This window comes from Misgurnus anguillicaudatus, chromosome 3 (genome assembly GCF_027580225.2).
Source record: "Misgurnus anguillicaudatus chromosome 3, ASM2758022v2, whole genome shotgun sequence".
Lineage (NCBI taxonomy): Eukaryota > Metazoa > Chordata > Actinopteri > Cypriniformes > Cobitidae > Misgurnus > Misgurnus anguillicaudatus.
This window is the reverse complement of record NC_073339.2, coordinates 16,508,465-16,526,464: the sequence shown is the minus strand read 5'-3', so window position 1 is coordinate 16,526,464 and position 18,000 is coordinate 16,508,465. Positions and strand designations below refer to the sequence as shown.

At 38.6% G+C, this 18,000-nt stretch overlaps 1 protein-coding gene across 7 annotated transcripts in view; it reads right to left on the bottom strand.

Annotated features, from left to right (window-relative positions):
* Positions 1–3,322: 3,322 nt before the first annotated feature.
* Positions 3,323–18,000, bottom strand: part of zdhhc5a (zDHHC palmitoyltransferase 5a) — a 32,384-nt gene continuing 17,706 nt past the window's right edge. For 6 of the 7 annotated variants that reach the window (XM_055204878.2, XM_055204879.2, XM_055204881.2 and 3 more), the window contains 7 exons: positions 17,034–17,136; positions 15,844–15,935; positions 15,627–15,753; positions 10,887–11,004; positions 10,381–10,493; positions 6,296–7,197; positions 3,323–4,931 (listed from right to left, as the gene is read on the bottom strand). In XM_055204878.2, coding sequence (XP_055060853.2) covers positions 4,712–4,931; positions 6,296–7,197; positions 10,381–10,493; positions 10,887–11,004; positions 15,627–15,753; positions 15,844–15,935; positions 17,034–17,136 — 1,675 coding nt within the window. In that variant the 3' untranslated portion in view covers positions 3,323–4,711. Of the gene's footprint in view, positions 4,932–6,210; positions 7,198–10,380; positions 10,494–10,886; positions 11,005–15,626; positions 15,754–15,843; positions 15,936–17,033; positions 17,137–18,000 lie in introns of all 7 variants that reach the window. The other variant, XR_008644383.2, reaches the window with a different exon arrangement.

Here is an 18,000-nt window from a genome sequence, read left to right as displayed (position 1 = left end):
ACCGATAAACAAACATAAGACTGGAAGAAGTTACTTTTGGTCCAGGCGCGTAGCGTAACCGTGACAACACGCGTGCGTCCGGGTTGTAGCTAGAAGGGACACAGCAAACGCAGAAATCTCGCCGGATGAGCTTTGTTTTTATACTAACCCTAAACCCAACATTTCACGGGATTTAGGCCGTAGCTGTATCCCATCTAGAAAGGGGATATTTCAGAAAGCTGGTTGTGTGACATACCCGCGTTTGAATTTGAACATAATTTTGGCCGTTTCTCAATCCGAAAGCTGTAGACTGCGGAGGTTGCATATGCAGGATGGGTCAAGAAGCCTGGTTTGTTTAAGTTAAAGGCGGGGTGCACGATCTCTCAAAGCCAATGTTGATATTTGAAATTACCCAAACAAACACGCCCCTACCCAAAAAGAATCTGGACCTTCTTTTGATAGACCCACCCCACACATGTGCAACCCAGGAAACGATGTCGATTAGTAGACACACCCCTTACTGCTGATTGGCTACAGTTGTGTTTTGGTACTCGGGATGATAAAGGCGCTCTAAGCGAACCTGCGAGACGTTAGTTATTGTTGACGTTTGAAACTGTTTTCAAACAGACGGAGCGTAGCTAACTCCTCCCCCTCCCTTCCGTGCTTTCATGAACGCGCCCAACCCCCACCCCCAAATCCTTTTTGTCATTTATTGGCTGGAATACTTTGTTTTGTGATGCTAGGTTTGGCCACTTGTTGATATTGCCGTACAGTTTGATCAGCGGACAGGCAGCAAGCAGATAGTGAGGAGATGTTTCCGGTATGTAACAAAAAAGGTTTTATGGTCTAAAACACTTCAATTCGCTTAGAGCGCCTTTAACCGATGACCGTTTGACCGATGGTTGACAGTATCAACGTTAACCGGTCAAAGTTGTCGGTTAAAAAAAGTGATCTATTATATTAGGCTGAAATTAGGCTATTATAGACAGCGGACTAAACGCTACAGTTAGTAATCTCTTTTCAAGATCTTTTTGTGTGAAGTGAACAAATCCCTCACACTTTTTTCATAACTCGTCTCTTTGTACTTAATAAACCAATAAAAACATTTGGCGTGAGGTCACTGCGTTTGGGTTCTCACTCTCACAAGTTTTGCGAAAAGTAAATGCTACAGTCTTTTTTTGGTAAATTCCTTCATTAGAATAGTAAATAAAATACAGCAGTAAAAAATTTAAATTAAAGTCTCTCCTGATTGTGTTCCAAATTATTAACATTAAACGTCTTTTAGGCTAACAGTAAAGTGCAGATGAAGTTTTGTTTTTGTAAATCCTCAGACATGATTTTTACCACTTAAGTTTTGCTTTGTAGAAAGCCTTTCTTTAAAGTGAATTTCATTTTGTATAAATTGAATCTTAATTTTAATAAATGTTTTATCAACCAATTGCATGTGTTCAATAAATAAAAAGCAAATATAGCAGATAATATAATAACTGGTCCATGCATGAAGTCGCCGGCACGGCGCGTTCACTTGCATTGCATTGTTAACTAGAATGCACCTCATCATAAATAAATAAAACTCAGCGTAGGCCTATATGCCTCATACATTAGCATTAAATATCTTTGCTGCATTCGTTCTAGAACAGACAAGGGCTTTCTCGCACACAGTGAGTTAGACCTGCCTTCCGCATAAGATGGGCTTAGATTTGGAAAAACATTACATCTACATTTCAGTGGTAACAGATAATGAGATGATGATCATCCTGTTTCTGTATTATTTTTAGCACTACCTCAAACTAAGCGGCATCTCTTCGTGGCAGTCATTTTCTTAAATGAGCCGCGGCAATGTTTCAAATGCTTCTAACGCTTGACAAACGCCTTTATTTTCAACGCGATCACCTTGTATCTAAACCATTTCGAGCAGCCATTTGTCCTCCGATTCAAAAATCATGCACCCCGCCTTTAACTGAGCATTACATTCGCAAGTCACACGCATATTACAACAATCTGCGATTAAATAAAAATAAGAGTACATTTTATAATTGTTAACATTTTTACATGGAAACTACATAGTGTTGCTTTTAAGTCTTCAAGTTGACAAAACCAAGCCAATGTGAATAGGCCGTGTTGGTACAAGCTATTTTCATGGAACCCAAAACCCAGTATTTGCACAAACTAATCCTTAACTTACCTGGCTAGTGGCTAACCAACTAAACCGGCTTCAATGTATATGCCCCGGGACCGCTGTTTCGATATCATAATCATAATCTTGGCCCCAACCTAAACCCAACATTCTTGTGAGATCTATGCGTTTGCTGTATCCCTTCTGGCCAAAACCGTGCGTCCAATGTCTATAAATCCAATTGTTTTAGATAACAAATGATTAAAGGACCTTTCACTTAAAACTACATTTATTTTCTCAAAACTATATTTCTGGTCCCAAGGTAATTTTTAGTATCTTTAAAGTCAGCTGCCCTCAAGCTTATTCTAGCACTGTAACCACACGTATAGTTAAAGGCGGAGTCCATGATGTTTGAAAGCCAATGTTGATATTTGAAATCACCTAAACAAACACGCTCCCACCCCAATAGAATCTGGACCTTCTGTTGATAGACCCACCCCACACATACGCAACCCGGCAAGGATGTCGGTTAGTAGACACGCTCCTTACTGCTGATTGGCTATAAGTGTATTTTGGTAGTCGGCCCGTCTCCTTTTCCAAAGCGTTTTTCAAACATCGTGGACTCCGCCTTTAATCACATTAACTATTAACATACAACTTTTTTTATAAATAATTTGTTTTTAGCATACAAAACTCACCCAATGTCAAAATTACCTTTAATTGTTTTCAAGTAATGTGCCTTTTAAAACACATCGTTTATGATTTACGACATATTTTGTAACCTTATGCAATAACATTGAAAAAGTGTAGTTTAATCACCTAAATCGGAGTCGGTATTAGGGAAACTGTGCAAGTCCAAGTATATACTTGTATTGTATTTACTTAACCATGAGAAAAACTGTAACATCCCTGTGGGCTGACATTCAATGCAAATGAGAGTACCCAATAGGGTACTGTATTTTTAGATCCTTCAGTCTCTTGGGATATCATCTTGTACCAAATGATGCCACATTTTAACAAATACTCGGTTCACCATGTGTCGAACATCTGCATTGACAAGCGTTTAGCAGTTTCGGGAATGAAGAAAATAACACAAAAACGCGTACCATGAATGCATTGTTAAGTTAATTTGCCAAATGTATAAATGTAACAAAAACTCAGTTTTCCTACCAATCTCACACATGATAAAAGGAAGCACACCATGAATGGTAAAATGAAAAGCATAACTGATTTATAAAGTGTTTATTACCAATGCTCAACCACACACATTCACGCATACACATTTCCACAACCATGTTCACTCACACTGAACTATACAGTACACTTTCTTATCTTTTCCTCCATCATCTTTTGATCCTAAATATTCCTATAATCATTCTGAAAGGGTATACCGATGGCATTTGTATTGGCCAACAAAACCCTTTGTTACAAGACTGGCCAGCCCTGATCTAAATGTTGATCAATACACCTGAAAAGACAGACGATGATTGAAATGAGTCTTGCAACTTTTTTGAACATGAGTACAACTTAAAATATTTTAAAACGAAAGGCTTTTCACGGATTCACAATGACAGATAACTGCCATCCGATCAGAGAGCGTTCATATAGTAACCCAGCGTTGTGTGACATTGAGCAGCAAGCTTTAAATCCTGCTTGGATGGCTATTAAAGGCCACCGGGAAGATTTGCCTCTCACATATTCGTAAATAAAAAAAACATACCTAAGAGGCAGACAATCAATGTTTACAGGATAACCTCTGAAAAACCTCCCACAGTTTGGGCACCCGTGTCAAATGCATTTTATGCTACAAGTAACCCTTTGTGCATGACTGTGATTTTTGGCTGACCTCATCAGTTTCCCAGCCTCCTCTTTGGACGGAGCAGCCAGCAGTCCTTCATCCCACTACATGACTATGGATAAATGTCCATAGAGAATAAATCTTGTGAGCAGTTGTAGAAAAAAAAAACATTTTGATCTTATCAACCATTTATAAATTCATATAAAACAACATTTTAAAAATTAAATAAAAACGTTTCATCCTTGATTACCAAGGCCACTGCTCTGAAAACATTGTTGAAAAGGCTGCTGTCATTTAAATAATGCAAAAGGCCATTTCTTGAACGTTTCTACTGTTTTGCTTTTCTGGTGCTGCTGATTGGACACAGACGCAAAATTGTCGCATGCCAATCACAGTGGTCTGAAATGGCTACTGCATGTCACAGGTCCCCTTAAAAAAAATCAAATTTCACTCTGTGAAAAACGATGATACATTTTTTTCTCTCTATACAGAACAATTTACACATTTATGTAGAAATCTTTTTTGCGCTGTACTGAAAAGTTATGAAGGTAATCCAGTCCGTTTGCCTTATGCGTTACAGCTCCGCCAAATGGATTTATAAGGAGTCTCGTATAGGACTGGTCACGCTATGTCAACACCCCCTCCTCCTCCTCCTCCATGACCAAACCTGCTTGATTTCCTTTTCGAGGTCTGAAATGCTTTGAGGAAATTTTCTTTTAATCTTAACTGTGGCCACTACATCATTTTACTCGGCAATGCAGCCAAAATTTGCGAGTCTATGGCTCTATTCTCCACCGAACAAAGCAGCTGCTCGTCTCTTACACGGATATCTCATAAGTGGTCCCTCCGACACCGGTCACCTTCTTCACCCCACCTCCAGGCTTGTTTGCGGGGCTCTGAGAAGAGCCAGCGCTGGAATAGGCCTGACCCGGGCGAGTGGAGACAGTGGCGGGATGAGTGGGGGATAAAGGAGACTGAGGAAGAGATGATTTCGGCTGCCCGTTTGTCCGACTATACGACTTCATCTGAATCTCGTCCCTAAAACAGACAGAGGAAAAACAAAACATTATTTTTTTTACCAGGGCCCTCAACCGTTACTACATACTTAAAGGGATAGTTTGGCCAAAAATAAATATTACCCCCTGATTAACTCAGTTACATATGTCCATCATTTTTCATACAAACACATATTTATATATTTATGAAAATGTCCTAGCTCTTCCAGTCTTTATAACGGAATTTTTTGCATACCTAACAATAAATTCTTTATTTTATTTTGTCCTCTCATTAAAAAAATGATGATGGCGAAAACAACATGCAGCAGCATGCATTCAAATCAAACCAAACCAAACCCGAGGCTATTGACATTATACAAGAACAATACTGAAACATACTTTGTGTAGTCTGAGACATCTGAGACATTCAGTTGAAATCATTTTCAGCGCATTCAAGTAATCACTTGTGTATTAAAAAATATGACAAATTGATAATAACATGCACCACTGACTGCCCGGTATGTGATATCACTGTGGATTTTGAGCTGAGGCTGTGAAATATCTCATATATCAGCTTGATAAAGCCTCCCAAAGCAGATATCAGTGAAAAAAGTAATAAATAAAACAGCTACATTTTATCTGCACTGGCAAGGAAACACTGAAAAAAGAAAAATAGTCAACCTTGAGCTGTAAGCATCCCTCAGTATCTACTCATTATATAAAAACTTGGTTATAAACCTTAACCCTGGAGAACCCAAGAACCCTTTTATTAGCCATTGGCCAAATTTGACCCGGGGGATGCCAGGGTTAAAATGGTTTAATGGGTTAGGTATTTAATAATTTGTTTTCCCATATATTCTGAGCTACGATATTATTAAAAAAATTTTCATTTAATTCATCATCTTTCAAATAAAAAATAAATAAATAAAAAACTATAGCAATAATACAGGTTTCAAGTTTGTATGATTGTATGTTTAATAATTTCTCCTATCCCTGTTAAATGGAGAACACCAGCACTGCTTTGTCATGAGCAATCCAACAGATTGAGAACCTGCTTTAAAACAATTAACTTTTACAATCTGGTACCACTGGAGACAGAAATGGCACACTTTAGCTTAAAAAATAAAACAAAACATCAACAACAAAATGTACATTTCAATAAAACCAAGCAGCAGAAAGCAACAGAACACTGATGAAAGCAAAGATTGCTTAAATGCTACCTAAACAGAATGAGTTGACAGTAAAAGCATTGAAGCATGCAGCGCTAACTCCAGACTAGGAAAAAAGAAAAAGCAAGAAAGAAGTGAAAGAGATACACTCACAGGAGTCTGGGAGGAGGAGGAAGAGCAGGAGGAAGGAGGCAACAGGCTGCTCAGAGCGTCGAAAGTTTGAGGGGGAGTTACTCACTTTGGCGCCTGTATGCCCCCTCCCCCGGCCGAGGCCGAGGCTTTGCGGACCAGGCGGTACTGCATCTCTGCGGCTGCAGCGCTCGAGTAAGATAGAGACTTGCCCAGTGGTGGGGCATGTGGTGAGCGTGGGGGGTGAGAGGTGGGTGGCAGGGGCACGTCAGTAGAGCGGGTGCGGTAAGCATATGAGGGCTGAGAATGGCCCGGGTCGGAAAGCAGGGGAGGTCGAGAGAAGCGGGGTGGCCGATGGTGATGATGGTGGTGGTGATGATGGTGTGGTTGCGAGTCGTGCAGCAGCCGTTCCCGCTCGCGTTGGGGCGGAGGGGGAGGAGAGGAGGTGGAGCCGCGATGGTACCCTGGCCGCTGCGGAGACGTGAGGAGGGCGGAGGGCTGGTGGAGCTCCGCTTCCCGTTGCTGAGCGATCTGCGCCGACAGGAAGGGCGAACTGTATCCGACTGGCGTGCGTGGTCGCCCGGGTGACATTTCTGGCGCTGTAGATTCGAAATCTGGACTTTCGGAGGGTGTAAGCAGACTGTCGTATGACAGACTGCCATTGCGTGGAACCTGCGGTGGTGTCTGATTGGCTAAGCTCTTGTAGCTTGTGGAAGTGGTGGCCTCAGATGGCGGGGCGTTGTGGGAAGAGCGGACACTGGAGGACCGCGAGGTGACGCCGGCGAGAACCGTAGGATCAGAAAAGGAGGGATACGAGCGCCCTCCGAGAGAGTAACCTGGCATCCCTGAGCCTGGAGGTCCTCCAGGTGGCCCTCCCGTTCGCTCCGTCCCGCTTCGCTCCGCTACTCCCCCCTCTCGTCCATCCAGGCTGGGCTCAGAGCGATAGCCTGCTTGCTGACTGGACTGGAGGAGGGAGGAAGAGGACTCTTTAAGACTGTCCCCACGACTCATCTACAGAGAGAGAGCAAGAAAGAGAGCAAGCTTACAAAGTTACAAAAGCAATTCGAAAGCTGAATTAAAAAGGACAAACTCCTGGTAAGGATCACATGGGTGCTACAACAGGGCGACTGCAGAGGAGATGGGCAATTTGGGAGGGTTTTATGGCTATAATACAAAGCCAGCATTGCAGGATATGACAGACAGAGAGGCTTAGATTGGAATGGCAACTAAATTACAGGCAACAAGCTTGAAGCGCTCAAAGGCAAAGCACTGTCATTTCCCACAAAAGTGTTGACGCGAGTTGGTTTTGCAGTTTCTTAGACAAGATGCCACTTGAGTAACGTTAAAAAAAATCAGATGATGTAAGAAACTACTTTTTCTTGTTCTGTGGTTTTGGCTGGCAGAGGAACAAAACCCTGGGGCCTTGTCTATAAAAACTGAGCATGCTACAAAAAGCATGCATGCCATTTTGGGATAATGAATGAATGCTTGCCGCTTCAATAGTCTCGTGCAGTGTCGCATAGGAAATAGGACTTTATCACTCGAACAAAACACATCAATGACCCTGATATGCACTTTCAGCATGGTAGTCCATGCAACAACATATTGGTAATGCTTGAGAAACAGATCAAAGTTGTTATTTAGTGAAAATCCTACTCATCTGTACCTCCCCAATCTCATTTGTATTTAATAAAACGCAGACGTGCAAATAAGATTTGATAGCTTTGCCGAAGTAAAGATTTTCAGAGAACAATGTTTAAATGTTATAAAGATTTTTACATTAAAAATAATATTTTAAAAGAACCACTACATTACCTCTGTCCCCGCCATTGACAAGTTAACTCGTCAATTAAAGGAATAGTCTACTTAATTTCAATATTAAAATATGTTATTACCTTAACTAAGAATTGTTGATACATCCCTCTATCATCTGTGTGCGTGCACGTAAGCGCTGGAGCGCGCTGTGACGCTTCGATAGCATTAAGCTTAGCCCCATTCATTCAATGGTACCATTTAGAGATAAAGTTAGAAGTAACCAAACACATCAACGTTTTTCCTATTTAAGACGAGTAGTTATACAAGCAAGTTTGGTGGTACAAAATAAAACGTAGCGCTTTTCTAAGCAGATTTAAAAGAGGAGCTACATTTTATGGCGTAATAGCACTTTTGGGAGTACTTCGACTCTGCGCAGTAACGCCCTCCATCTTTCATTATGAGAGGGAGAAGGGGAGCGGACTTTTCAGGCAAGTCGAAGTACTCCCAAAAGTGCTATTACGCCATACAATATAGCTCCTCCCCTAAATCCGCTTAAATTAAATTTTTCCTCTCGCGCACCCCCTGGTGGCAGCTCGCGTACCCCTGGGGGTGCGCGCACCACACTCTGGGAATCCCTGCCCTAGAGCAACCAGCTGTATGTCCGTGTACGTTTTGAGGATCGCTCTGAATCTGATCGCTATAAAACGCAGACGTCCAAATAAAATTTGATAGTTTGGCCAAAGTACAATTTTTCAGAAAACAATGTTTAAATGTTATATAGACTTTTACATTAAACATAATAATATATTTTTAACAAGAACCACTAAATTCACTCTTTCCCTGCCATTGACGAGTCAACTCGTCAATTAAGAGAAAACGATTTCCTGCCAATGACGAGTATTTCTGGCTTTCCGCAATACCGCTATTAACCACCAGGCTCTTCCGCAACTTATAAAACCCGGAAGTATCGCCCTTGAGCAAACAGCTGTATGTCCGTGTAAGTTTTGAGGATTGCTCTGAATCTGATCTCTATCAAAAGTCCTTCACAAAAATGGAATTATGTCAGCTTTTTGCTCAAAATTTGGTGTTTTTGAAGGAACCTACCCATATTTGAGAGGTGATAAAAACAGAACTAACGAAGGTAGGATGAAAAGTTTTTTTTAAAGCAGAGGGTCTGTTCTTTCATTTTAAAGGTGCAGTGTGTAATTTCTAGAAGGATCTCTTGACAGAAATGCAAAACAATATACAAAACTAAATGATCAGGGGTGTTTAAAGACCTTTAATAAACCTTAGAATGAGATGTTTTATCTACATACACAGAGGGTCCCCTTACATGGAAGTCGCCATTTTGTGCAACCATGTTTCTACAGAAGCCCTTAACGGACAAACTTTTTTACTAAGTTGTCTCCAACGATGACATGTTTGTCCGGTGGCGGCTACCGTAGCTTCTCTATGTGTTTCAAAAGCAAGAGGTGAGCAGTGGACTGAGCCAATGGTTGCAATTCGCAACCTCACCACTAGATTTCGCCAAAATCTACACACTGCACGTTTAATATATTGTATGTTTATATATTTAAAGAAGAACATTTTATTGAAGGCATTAAACTGCCACTGGCTGGCAACTTTTAAAAAACGCTGGCGGCGAAAGAGTTAAAGAGAGTCCACATCATTTTTATAAGACTTTTGAGTCAACGACATCCCATAATGTGGTGTATTTTCATAAATATAATCAAATAATCCAGCGAAACACAGCCACTCCAGCATTCACAGCTAAATATTTTGCACGGCCACCATATGGCAACAGATAAGTTGTTTGTTCTGACACACTGTGGGTTTTTTATTAACATTACCAGGGTTGAATTCAACAAATGAAATAGATAATCTTTGGCTTTCACAAATAAGTGTCTTTGTCTGCCAAATGTTTTAACTTCAAGGACCAGATTACTTTCTGAAAAAGCTCCCAGCATTAGTAAAAAAAAGAGACATCTTTGTATGTATTGTATAATCAAAGTAAAGATTTCAATCCCCAATCAAATCACAAAGTGAAGTACACACAAGGGCTGAAAATACTGTTAACATTAAATGAAACAGAAACTCATCAGCTGCAACATTTACAATATAAACGCTTATGTACACTGAAAAAACATTAAAAGATATTAAAGAAGGGAACTCAACACTACACACAGACAAACAGAAAAAAAATAGTACAGCGTGAACTTACTGATACTGTTCAACTGAAAGCCACTGAGTCAACCAAATTGGAGGGAAAAACATTTTAATGGATTGAATAAAATAAGAGGAAAAATAAAATGTGATAAAAATAATTAAATACATGCAAAAGAAAACATCACATAAAAATTAATTAAATGCAGCTGACCCATTCTGACTGATCATAAGGTTTTTATTATGGATAACTATGCATTGTGACAGAAAGGTTACCTGATTGGCATAGGCATGTGTTAGGGCGGTGTGGTTCTTGCCCGGGCTGCTGTAGGTGGGCCTGTACTTAAACATGGTGGGGGTGGGCGGAGCTTTATTTAACAGAGCACTCTCTGCAAACAAAGAGAAATTATTTATTTGGATGTTAAAAATGTATAATGAATTAAGCAAAAATAACAGTGCTTTAACATTCAAATGCTACATTTATACTAGATTCGCATTTCCTGCAGGCAACATCAGTGCTTGTAAGGCTTAGGTTTTTGCTTACATGAACATAATGACTATTGTTTACTATTGTCTATGGCTGTAATATTTTATTATACAAAAGAAAGTCAACCTCAATTATAATTAAGCATGACCGCTGTTTAATGCTGAACTCTTTCCACACAAGGTTAGAGGTTTACAACAAACCCTGACCGAAATGCTTTAAAAAATATTAATATGCAAGCACTGTAGTCGCTACAGTCCCAAGTCTATCAACATCTGTCATGTAGATCTGCTCTAACCCTCAGAGTGTCCGGCAGGTCCTCGTGACAGCCCAGGGTATCTGAGCTCTGGTTTAGGTGGAGGCGGAGGCTCGGCATCGGCAGACTGACTCTCCATCATCTCCAGACTGCTCTTGGACTAGAAGAAGATGGCAAGATAAAACACGAGTAGTTAATTAAGTAAAGCAACAGACCAAACTGCTGACGACACGATAAAAAAAGTAGATGTGCGGCTCTGACTCAGAACAGACTGACAGCAGAACAGCTGTCAGTGATTTATGAGACCTTAAAAGACGCAAATCAGCAGAGAGTTCATAGAGTGTCCGATGTGGAAAATGTGGCAATGTGCTTTCACGCAATGACTTCTTTCACCAGTGAAATAAAACAAAACTCAGAAAATTGTAAAGAGTTTATAGTCCAGAGCAGGGCCGTTGTCATCATAATGCATTTTTCTTTAATATTATGCAGCCCTAGTAAACGTGTTAAACATTTCTCATACATTGATGTTTTGCAGATTTCGATAAACGATCTCTGGTTCCTTTTCACAATAAAGGGTATGCACACTTTTCCACGTGACTACGCCAGAGCACGTCCTGCGAAAATGCCAGTAAAACTGACTATCAGCTTAAATTGAATTGATAGCAGAGGTGGACAATACTTAGTTACATTAGTTACATTTTCCAAGCATCTGTGCTTTATTAGGGTGTTTGTATTGGAAAAAAGTTTACTTCACTACATTCTAAAGCACAGAATCATACTGTGCATTCTATAATATTGCATATTACAATTCATTTAATACATAATTACTAGGGCTGTCAATAGATTAAAATATTTAATCGCGATTAATCGCATGATTTCATGAGTTAACTCGCGATTAATCGCAAATTAATCGCATATTTTTATCTGTTCTAAATTTACCTAAATGTAACACTTTTTAAGTTTTTAATGCTCTAATCAGCCTGGATTTGGATAATATATATGCTATATGCAAATGTATGTCTACAACAGCCTGTTTACATTTTCAACAGAACCATCAGCCATGTTTTATAAATGTTTTTGCCTTTTCTGTTTGCTGCTGCATCATTTGTGACCTGTGCTGGCAAATTGAGTTGGGATGAGCACATTTTCAAAAATGTGTCATTTATATGTTAACATTCTCTATTAAAAAACTTCAAAACAATTGGAACAATTGTTGGAATCTGACAAAGCATGACAGAACTATACCTGTTAACGCAGAGCAAAAACAATATCAATATACATATAATTATGTTTTTCTTTTATTGTTTAATTTTGACATTGAGACAGACCACTTTAAGACTGTAGGATTATGCAAGGGTTTAATATAATGACACAACAGATACTTTTCCTTAACAGTTAACCAAACATTCACTTCAGATATAACAGATTATAGGTCATACCTGTGTGAATTCTTGTCAAAACAGATATTAACCTGTAATTTTGTGTTAGATGTCTATATATATCAGGGTCACCCACTCGCGCGTTTGTGTGCATGCGCTTCAGACATCTGCGTCAGACATTGCTTTTGAGCCCTGTCACTCTTAATAACTCTTTTAACATCAATCAGATCCCGAACTTTATCTCTCTTAATAATTATTTTAACATCAAGAAAGTCCTGCAGTCTATTTTATATAGTTTCTGAATGCTTTTTAAAACGAAACTAAAAAGTGAAAGACGACGCATCTTTGCTTTATATGGATTTGGGACGGTACACCTCACAGAAAACGTGCAGATAAAGAAAACTGCACGTGCAGAAAACGTGCATTTTAGATGTTTAATGACCATTTAGAGCATTGGATTCGCTAGGCGAGAGCTTAATGTTCTTATTTTTATGAAAAGCTCCGACTCATCTAGACAGCGCCGGTCACTTGCTGCATCTCAATTCATCCAGCTGTGGGTCAAACAGAAATTGCGTGTTGCGTTAATCGCGCGTTAATAAAATTAGTGCCGTTAAAATGAATTTGCGTTGCGTTATTAACGCGTTTATTTTGACAGCCCTAATAATTACGTTAAAATTGTGTACTTTTACTTGAGTAAAAGTATGTTAATGTACTTAAATATTAAATTAAGTAAAACAAAAACTGAATCCCCAATTTTTTAAAGTAAAAATTATGATAATATGCTTTGGAATGTATGTTTTCCAAAGAAACACACTGATAAAACACAAATACTTGAAAAAATACTTTTAAGTAGAAAGTAAAATACTTAAGTTGTGTCCACTTCTGCTTGATAGTGCCCTAGCAACTTGGCAACCCACCTGTGGACGTTGGCATGAATGATCAATTTACTTCTTTTCGTTTTTTTGGCAGTCTGTAAAACGATAGCTCTGAATTCTTGTTAAATCTGTTAGTACAGTCTATCACACAACAGCTTTTTCCCCATTTAGACGCGTTTTCCTAGTGTTTTTGCTGATTTCACACTGTACACAAATTCTGCCGCTCTGTCTTTTGCCACTCAGTGGGCATAACGGCAGTCACTTTTGCCAAGGTGACCTCATGTGCATACCCTCGATACAGCTTACGCTAGTCCCGTTTTTATGCATATGTGTAGCAAATTTCATCCTCAGAATAGTACGCACAGGATATAGACCGATAGATTGCCATGGCCGATATTTGTAATATTTAAAGGGAAAGTTCACCCAAAAATAAAAATTATGTCTTCATTTACTCACTTTCATATTATTACAAACCTGTATAAGTTTCTTTGTTCTGATGAACGCAAAAGAAGATATTTTGAGAAACGTTTATAACCAAATCGTTCATGGACACCATTTACTTCCATAGTATTGTTTTTTCCTAACATGGAGTCAAAGGGGTCCACAAACTGTTTTGTTACAAACGTTTATCAAAATATCTTTCTTTGTGTTCATCAGAACAAAGAAATGTATATGGGTTTGTAACAACATGAGAGTGAGTAAATGATGACTGAATTTTCATTTTTGGGTAAACTATCCCTTTAAATGATCGGCAACGCCCAATAAAAAAAAATTTAATCAGCCAATAAATCTCTCTGTTCCCTAAATTAGTTTTTTTAATGAAAAGACAGCCAAAATCTGACAGACAGTAATATAACCAATCGATATTTACTTTTTATGTGAAGTTGCGTTGTGGTACACACAACACTTTGGTGTGCACCAAAATCTTATTCAAACAGTACCCGTGATGTGTCATATCCACATCATATATCTTATAGATATTTAGTTTTATGAATTGTATGTTAATAGATACGGTATTATGCGTAACAAATGTTTATTTAATTATAATTTTATTTGTGTTATATCAGCCAATCAGCCACACTGCTTTCTCAATATCGGTATCAGCCATTAAATTGGCCATTAAAGGAATAGTTCATCCAAAGATGAAAACTTTGTCATCATTTACTCACTCTTATCAGAACAAAGACATTTTTACAGGTTTGTAACAACATTGAGAGTGAGTAAATGATGACAAATTTTTCATTTTTGGGTGAACTATTCCTTTAATGGCCAATTTAATGGCTGATACCGATATTGAGAAAGCAGTGTGGCTGATTGGCTGATATAACACAAATAAAATTATAATTAAATAAACATTTGTTACGCATAATACCGTATCTATTAACATACAATTCATAAAACTAAATATCTATAAGATATATGATGTGGATATGACACATCACGGGTACTGTTTGAATAAGATTTTGGTGCACACCAAAGTGTTGTGTGTACCACAACGCAACTTCACATAAAAAGTAAATATCGATTGGTTATATTACTGTCTGTCAGATTTTGGCTGCCTTTTCATTAAAAAAACTAATTTAGGGAACAGAGAGATTTATTGGCTGATTAAATTTTTTTTTATTGGGCGTTGCCGATCATTTAAAGGGATAGTTTACCCAAAAATGAAAATTCAGTCATCATTTACTCACTCTCAATGTTGTTACAAACCTGTAAAAATGTCTTTGTTCTGATAAGAGTGAGTAAATGATGACAAAGTTTTCATCTTTGGATGAACTATCTCTTTAAAAAAACCTATATCGTCGACCACTAGTACGTACTGTAGCACAGTACTTCGCTACTTTATATGCATAGGTCGCGCATGCGTGTACAGGAGAATGTATTAGACCAGGAGATGGATTGCAATTTGTTGAAAAGTGCATGCGTCAGACGTCAGTGTACACGTATGAGTCAAACTATGCTTTGTAAAGCTGTGCAGTCGACCTGAACGTACACATAAAAAAACAGACTATATTCCTCGTTAACTCACGATGGCACAGACAAAATTGCTGGGTGTTGCAACATAAACCTCTTCAGGCTCTTTCTCAGGCTCTGTTACTTTTGGCCTGCTGACTCTCAATGAGTAATCGGTTGCTGTCCTAGCACAGACATAAGATGCCAGAAGATTTAGCAATCCTAAAATTCTCAAATCGAAACTGGACATGTTGAATTCTGGCCGATCACATACACATCTCTAATCATCTGCTTCATCCGTTATTGCATGCATTTATCAATCGGCCCCCTAAGTGTCACAGTGTACTATATTCCTTCCTCTTGTTATCAGTGCTGAGCCTTTAATGCAAAAATACAAGAATTGCCAAAGAGCAGACAAGTAATGGCACAGACGGTGCATTCATGGCAGCGTTAATGCATTATAATGCACTCTTTCTGTGAAGTAGCTAAAATGCAAATACAAAGCAAACCTTTGAAAACAATACGAAAGATGCGATCGTACTTAAGTAGTAAAGTAAACTAAAAGGATTTCCTACCCGGTGTAAATCTCCTTGGATTCCATTATCGAGTACTTTGGCGGCAAGCTGGGCTTCAGTGAGCTGTGGCCGAAGGAAAGGAGGCTGAACAGACACAGTCTGAGCCTTCCTCTTTCTACCCAGATACCTGACAGATCAAGCATATAATACAGTTTTAATACCTGAATCAGAAAACAAAAATGGCTTGACAAAGAGGAAGGAAAAGAAGCTGGTATACCTGGGTGCCTGTGAGCTGCAAAGAACATGCGAGACGTTCCTCAAGCAGCCGTTCGTGAAGGGGTTCACGCCCCCCCTAAACTTTCCTGTCACCTATAAATCGAGAGTAACAACTGAGTTGGTTTCCTATACATTGTTTGCACTATACAACTGTATGAGACAACATATATTAAGTGACTTTATTGTCCGTGTGTACCCGATGCTAGTTAAAACTGTGCATTTGTATAAAGTTGAACCTTGCTTGAACCATGTGACATTAAAAAGCTTGTACTCGCTGTTTGAAATCAATACATTACTCCTCCATGTGTCATTGGTTGGACAAGACACATTGCTTTTGTTAGATGTCATTGATTAAAACCATGTTGCCTTAAGTATGGTTGGTCCCGGGGAGCTATGAATGTCTTATCTATTGTTATCTCAGTCAGCATATTAAAGGAAAACACCACATTTTTTCAATACTTGACTATGTTCTTACCTCAACTTAGTTGAATTAATACATACCTATCTTTTTATAATGTGTGCACTTAATTTTTGTACAGTGCATTGTGAATGTGTTAGCATTTAGCCTAGCCCCATTCATTCCTTAGGATCCAAACAGGGATGAATTTAGAAGCCACCAAACACTTCCACGTTTTTCCTATTTAAAGACTGATACATAAGTAGTTACACGAGTAAGTATGGTGGCACAAAATTTTACTTTTGTTTGGAGCCATAGGAATGAATGGGGCTAGGCTAAATGCTAACACATTCAAGAAACGCTGTACAAAGATTAAAAGTGCACACAGTAAAATATTGAAAAATTGTGTTTTCCTTTAAGTTAGGATAGTTAGGTATTTAAAATTAAGACAAATTCACCCTAAATGCCGATTGCACTCTTTAATGGGACCGAAACTGCGATTGTGTGTTGACATAAATATGATCAAATACATGAGCATTAAAGATGATCAAATTCAGTCCAGACAAAAAGTTAGACCGCTGATTTAGCATAAAGATTAAACTCGGATTACAATCTGAAGTATGAGTGTTAAGAGAAGCTCATATTTTCTAGGATTATAAAACTGCTTAATATAATAGCGGTTTTAATCTTAGTTCTTCACCACCAACATGATTACTGACAGAACAGCGCAGACAAACAAAAGATTACGATGTGCATGTCACAGTCATTTTCCTTTGCAAATTCACACTACTAACCTGCTCATTGGTGGTCCTGCCTCTTGCCACAAGGACGACATGAAAACCGGTGAGGCCTGCGACTGGGATGAAGAAAAGCCCAGCGACACACATGACGGCCATACTAATAAAAGGTCAAGGAGGCAACAGCGATACACACGGACATTAACACATTAGCCAACAAGCGTGGCACTCACCTGATGACATCATTGTCTCATATCTACAAATATATGTATACATATAGGTACAAAGTAAGGCTGATTTTCCAAAGTTTGATTCACTATTTTTCATTCGTTTTATGTGGCTTTCACTTAAGAAGATGTGGAATATCATTTGTACTTCACTTCTCGGCCTACAGATGTCGCTATGGAGTACAAAAGTAAAAATATTAAACTCTCAGCTGAGATACATTTGGCAGTATAATGAAAGCACACAGGAGCCGCTTTAATCAGGCCATGTCTATCAGATTAGTTTAATGGACGGTTAATGTTTTGTATACACTATGTTCAAAGGCTTTATGGACGCAGTTCAAATATGTTTTAAGTTTTAAAATGGTTTGACTTCTTAAATATATTTTAAGATGAAGTCTAATACAGTAGTGTTAAAGGTTGAATTATTTTTAATGAATTTTACTGTTGGAGTGTATACCTTGTGTGTACTGCATGAGCATATTTATTCTTCATACAACATAAATTGAATTGAATGTTCGAATCAAAATCATAAAACCCACAATCAACCCGAATTATTAATTTGGTCTCAGTACTCAGCCTTTGCACAAACAAACACACGCAAAATATCACTTTCACATACAGTCAGACATTATATCATCTACATGCACATATCTAACAGAATCAATTACTTTAGATACAGTGGTCAACATAAAAATGGGTATAACCTGTTCAACTTTTACATAAAAAAATTAAAACCATCTGTGCTCAGTTTCAATCTACTCTGCTCCATCCAGCAATGAGACACATGATTGGTGTGT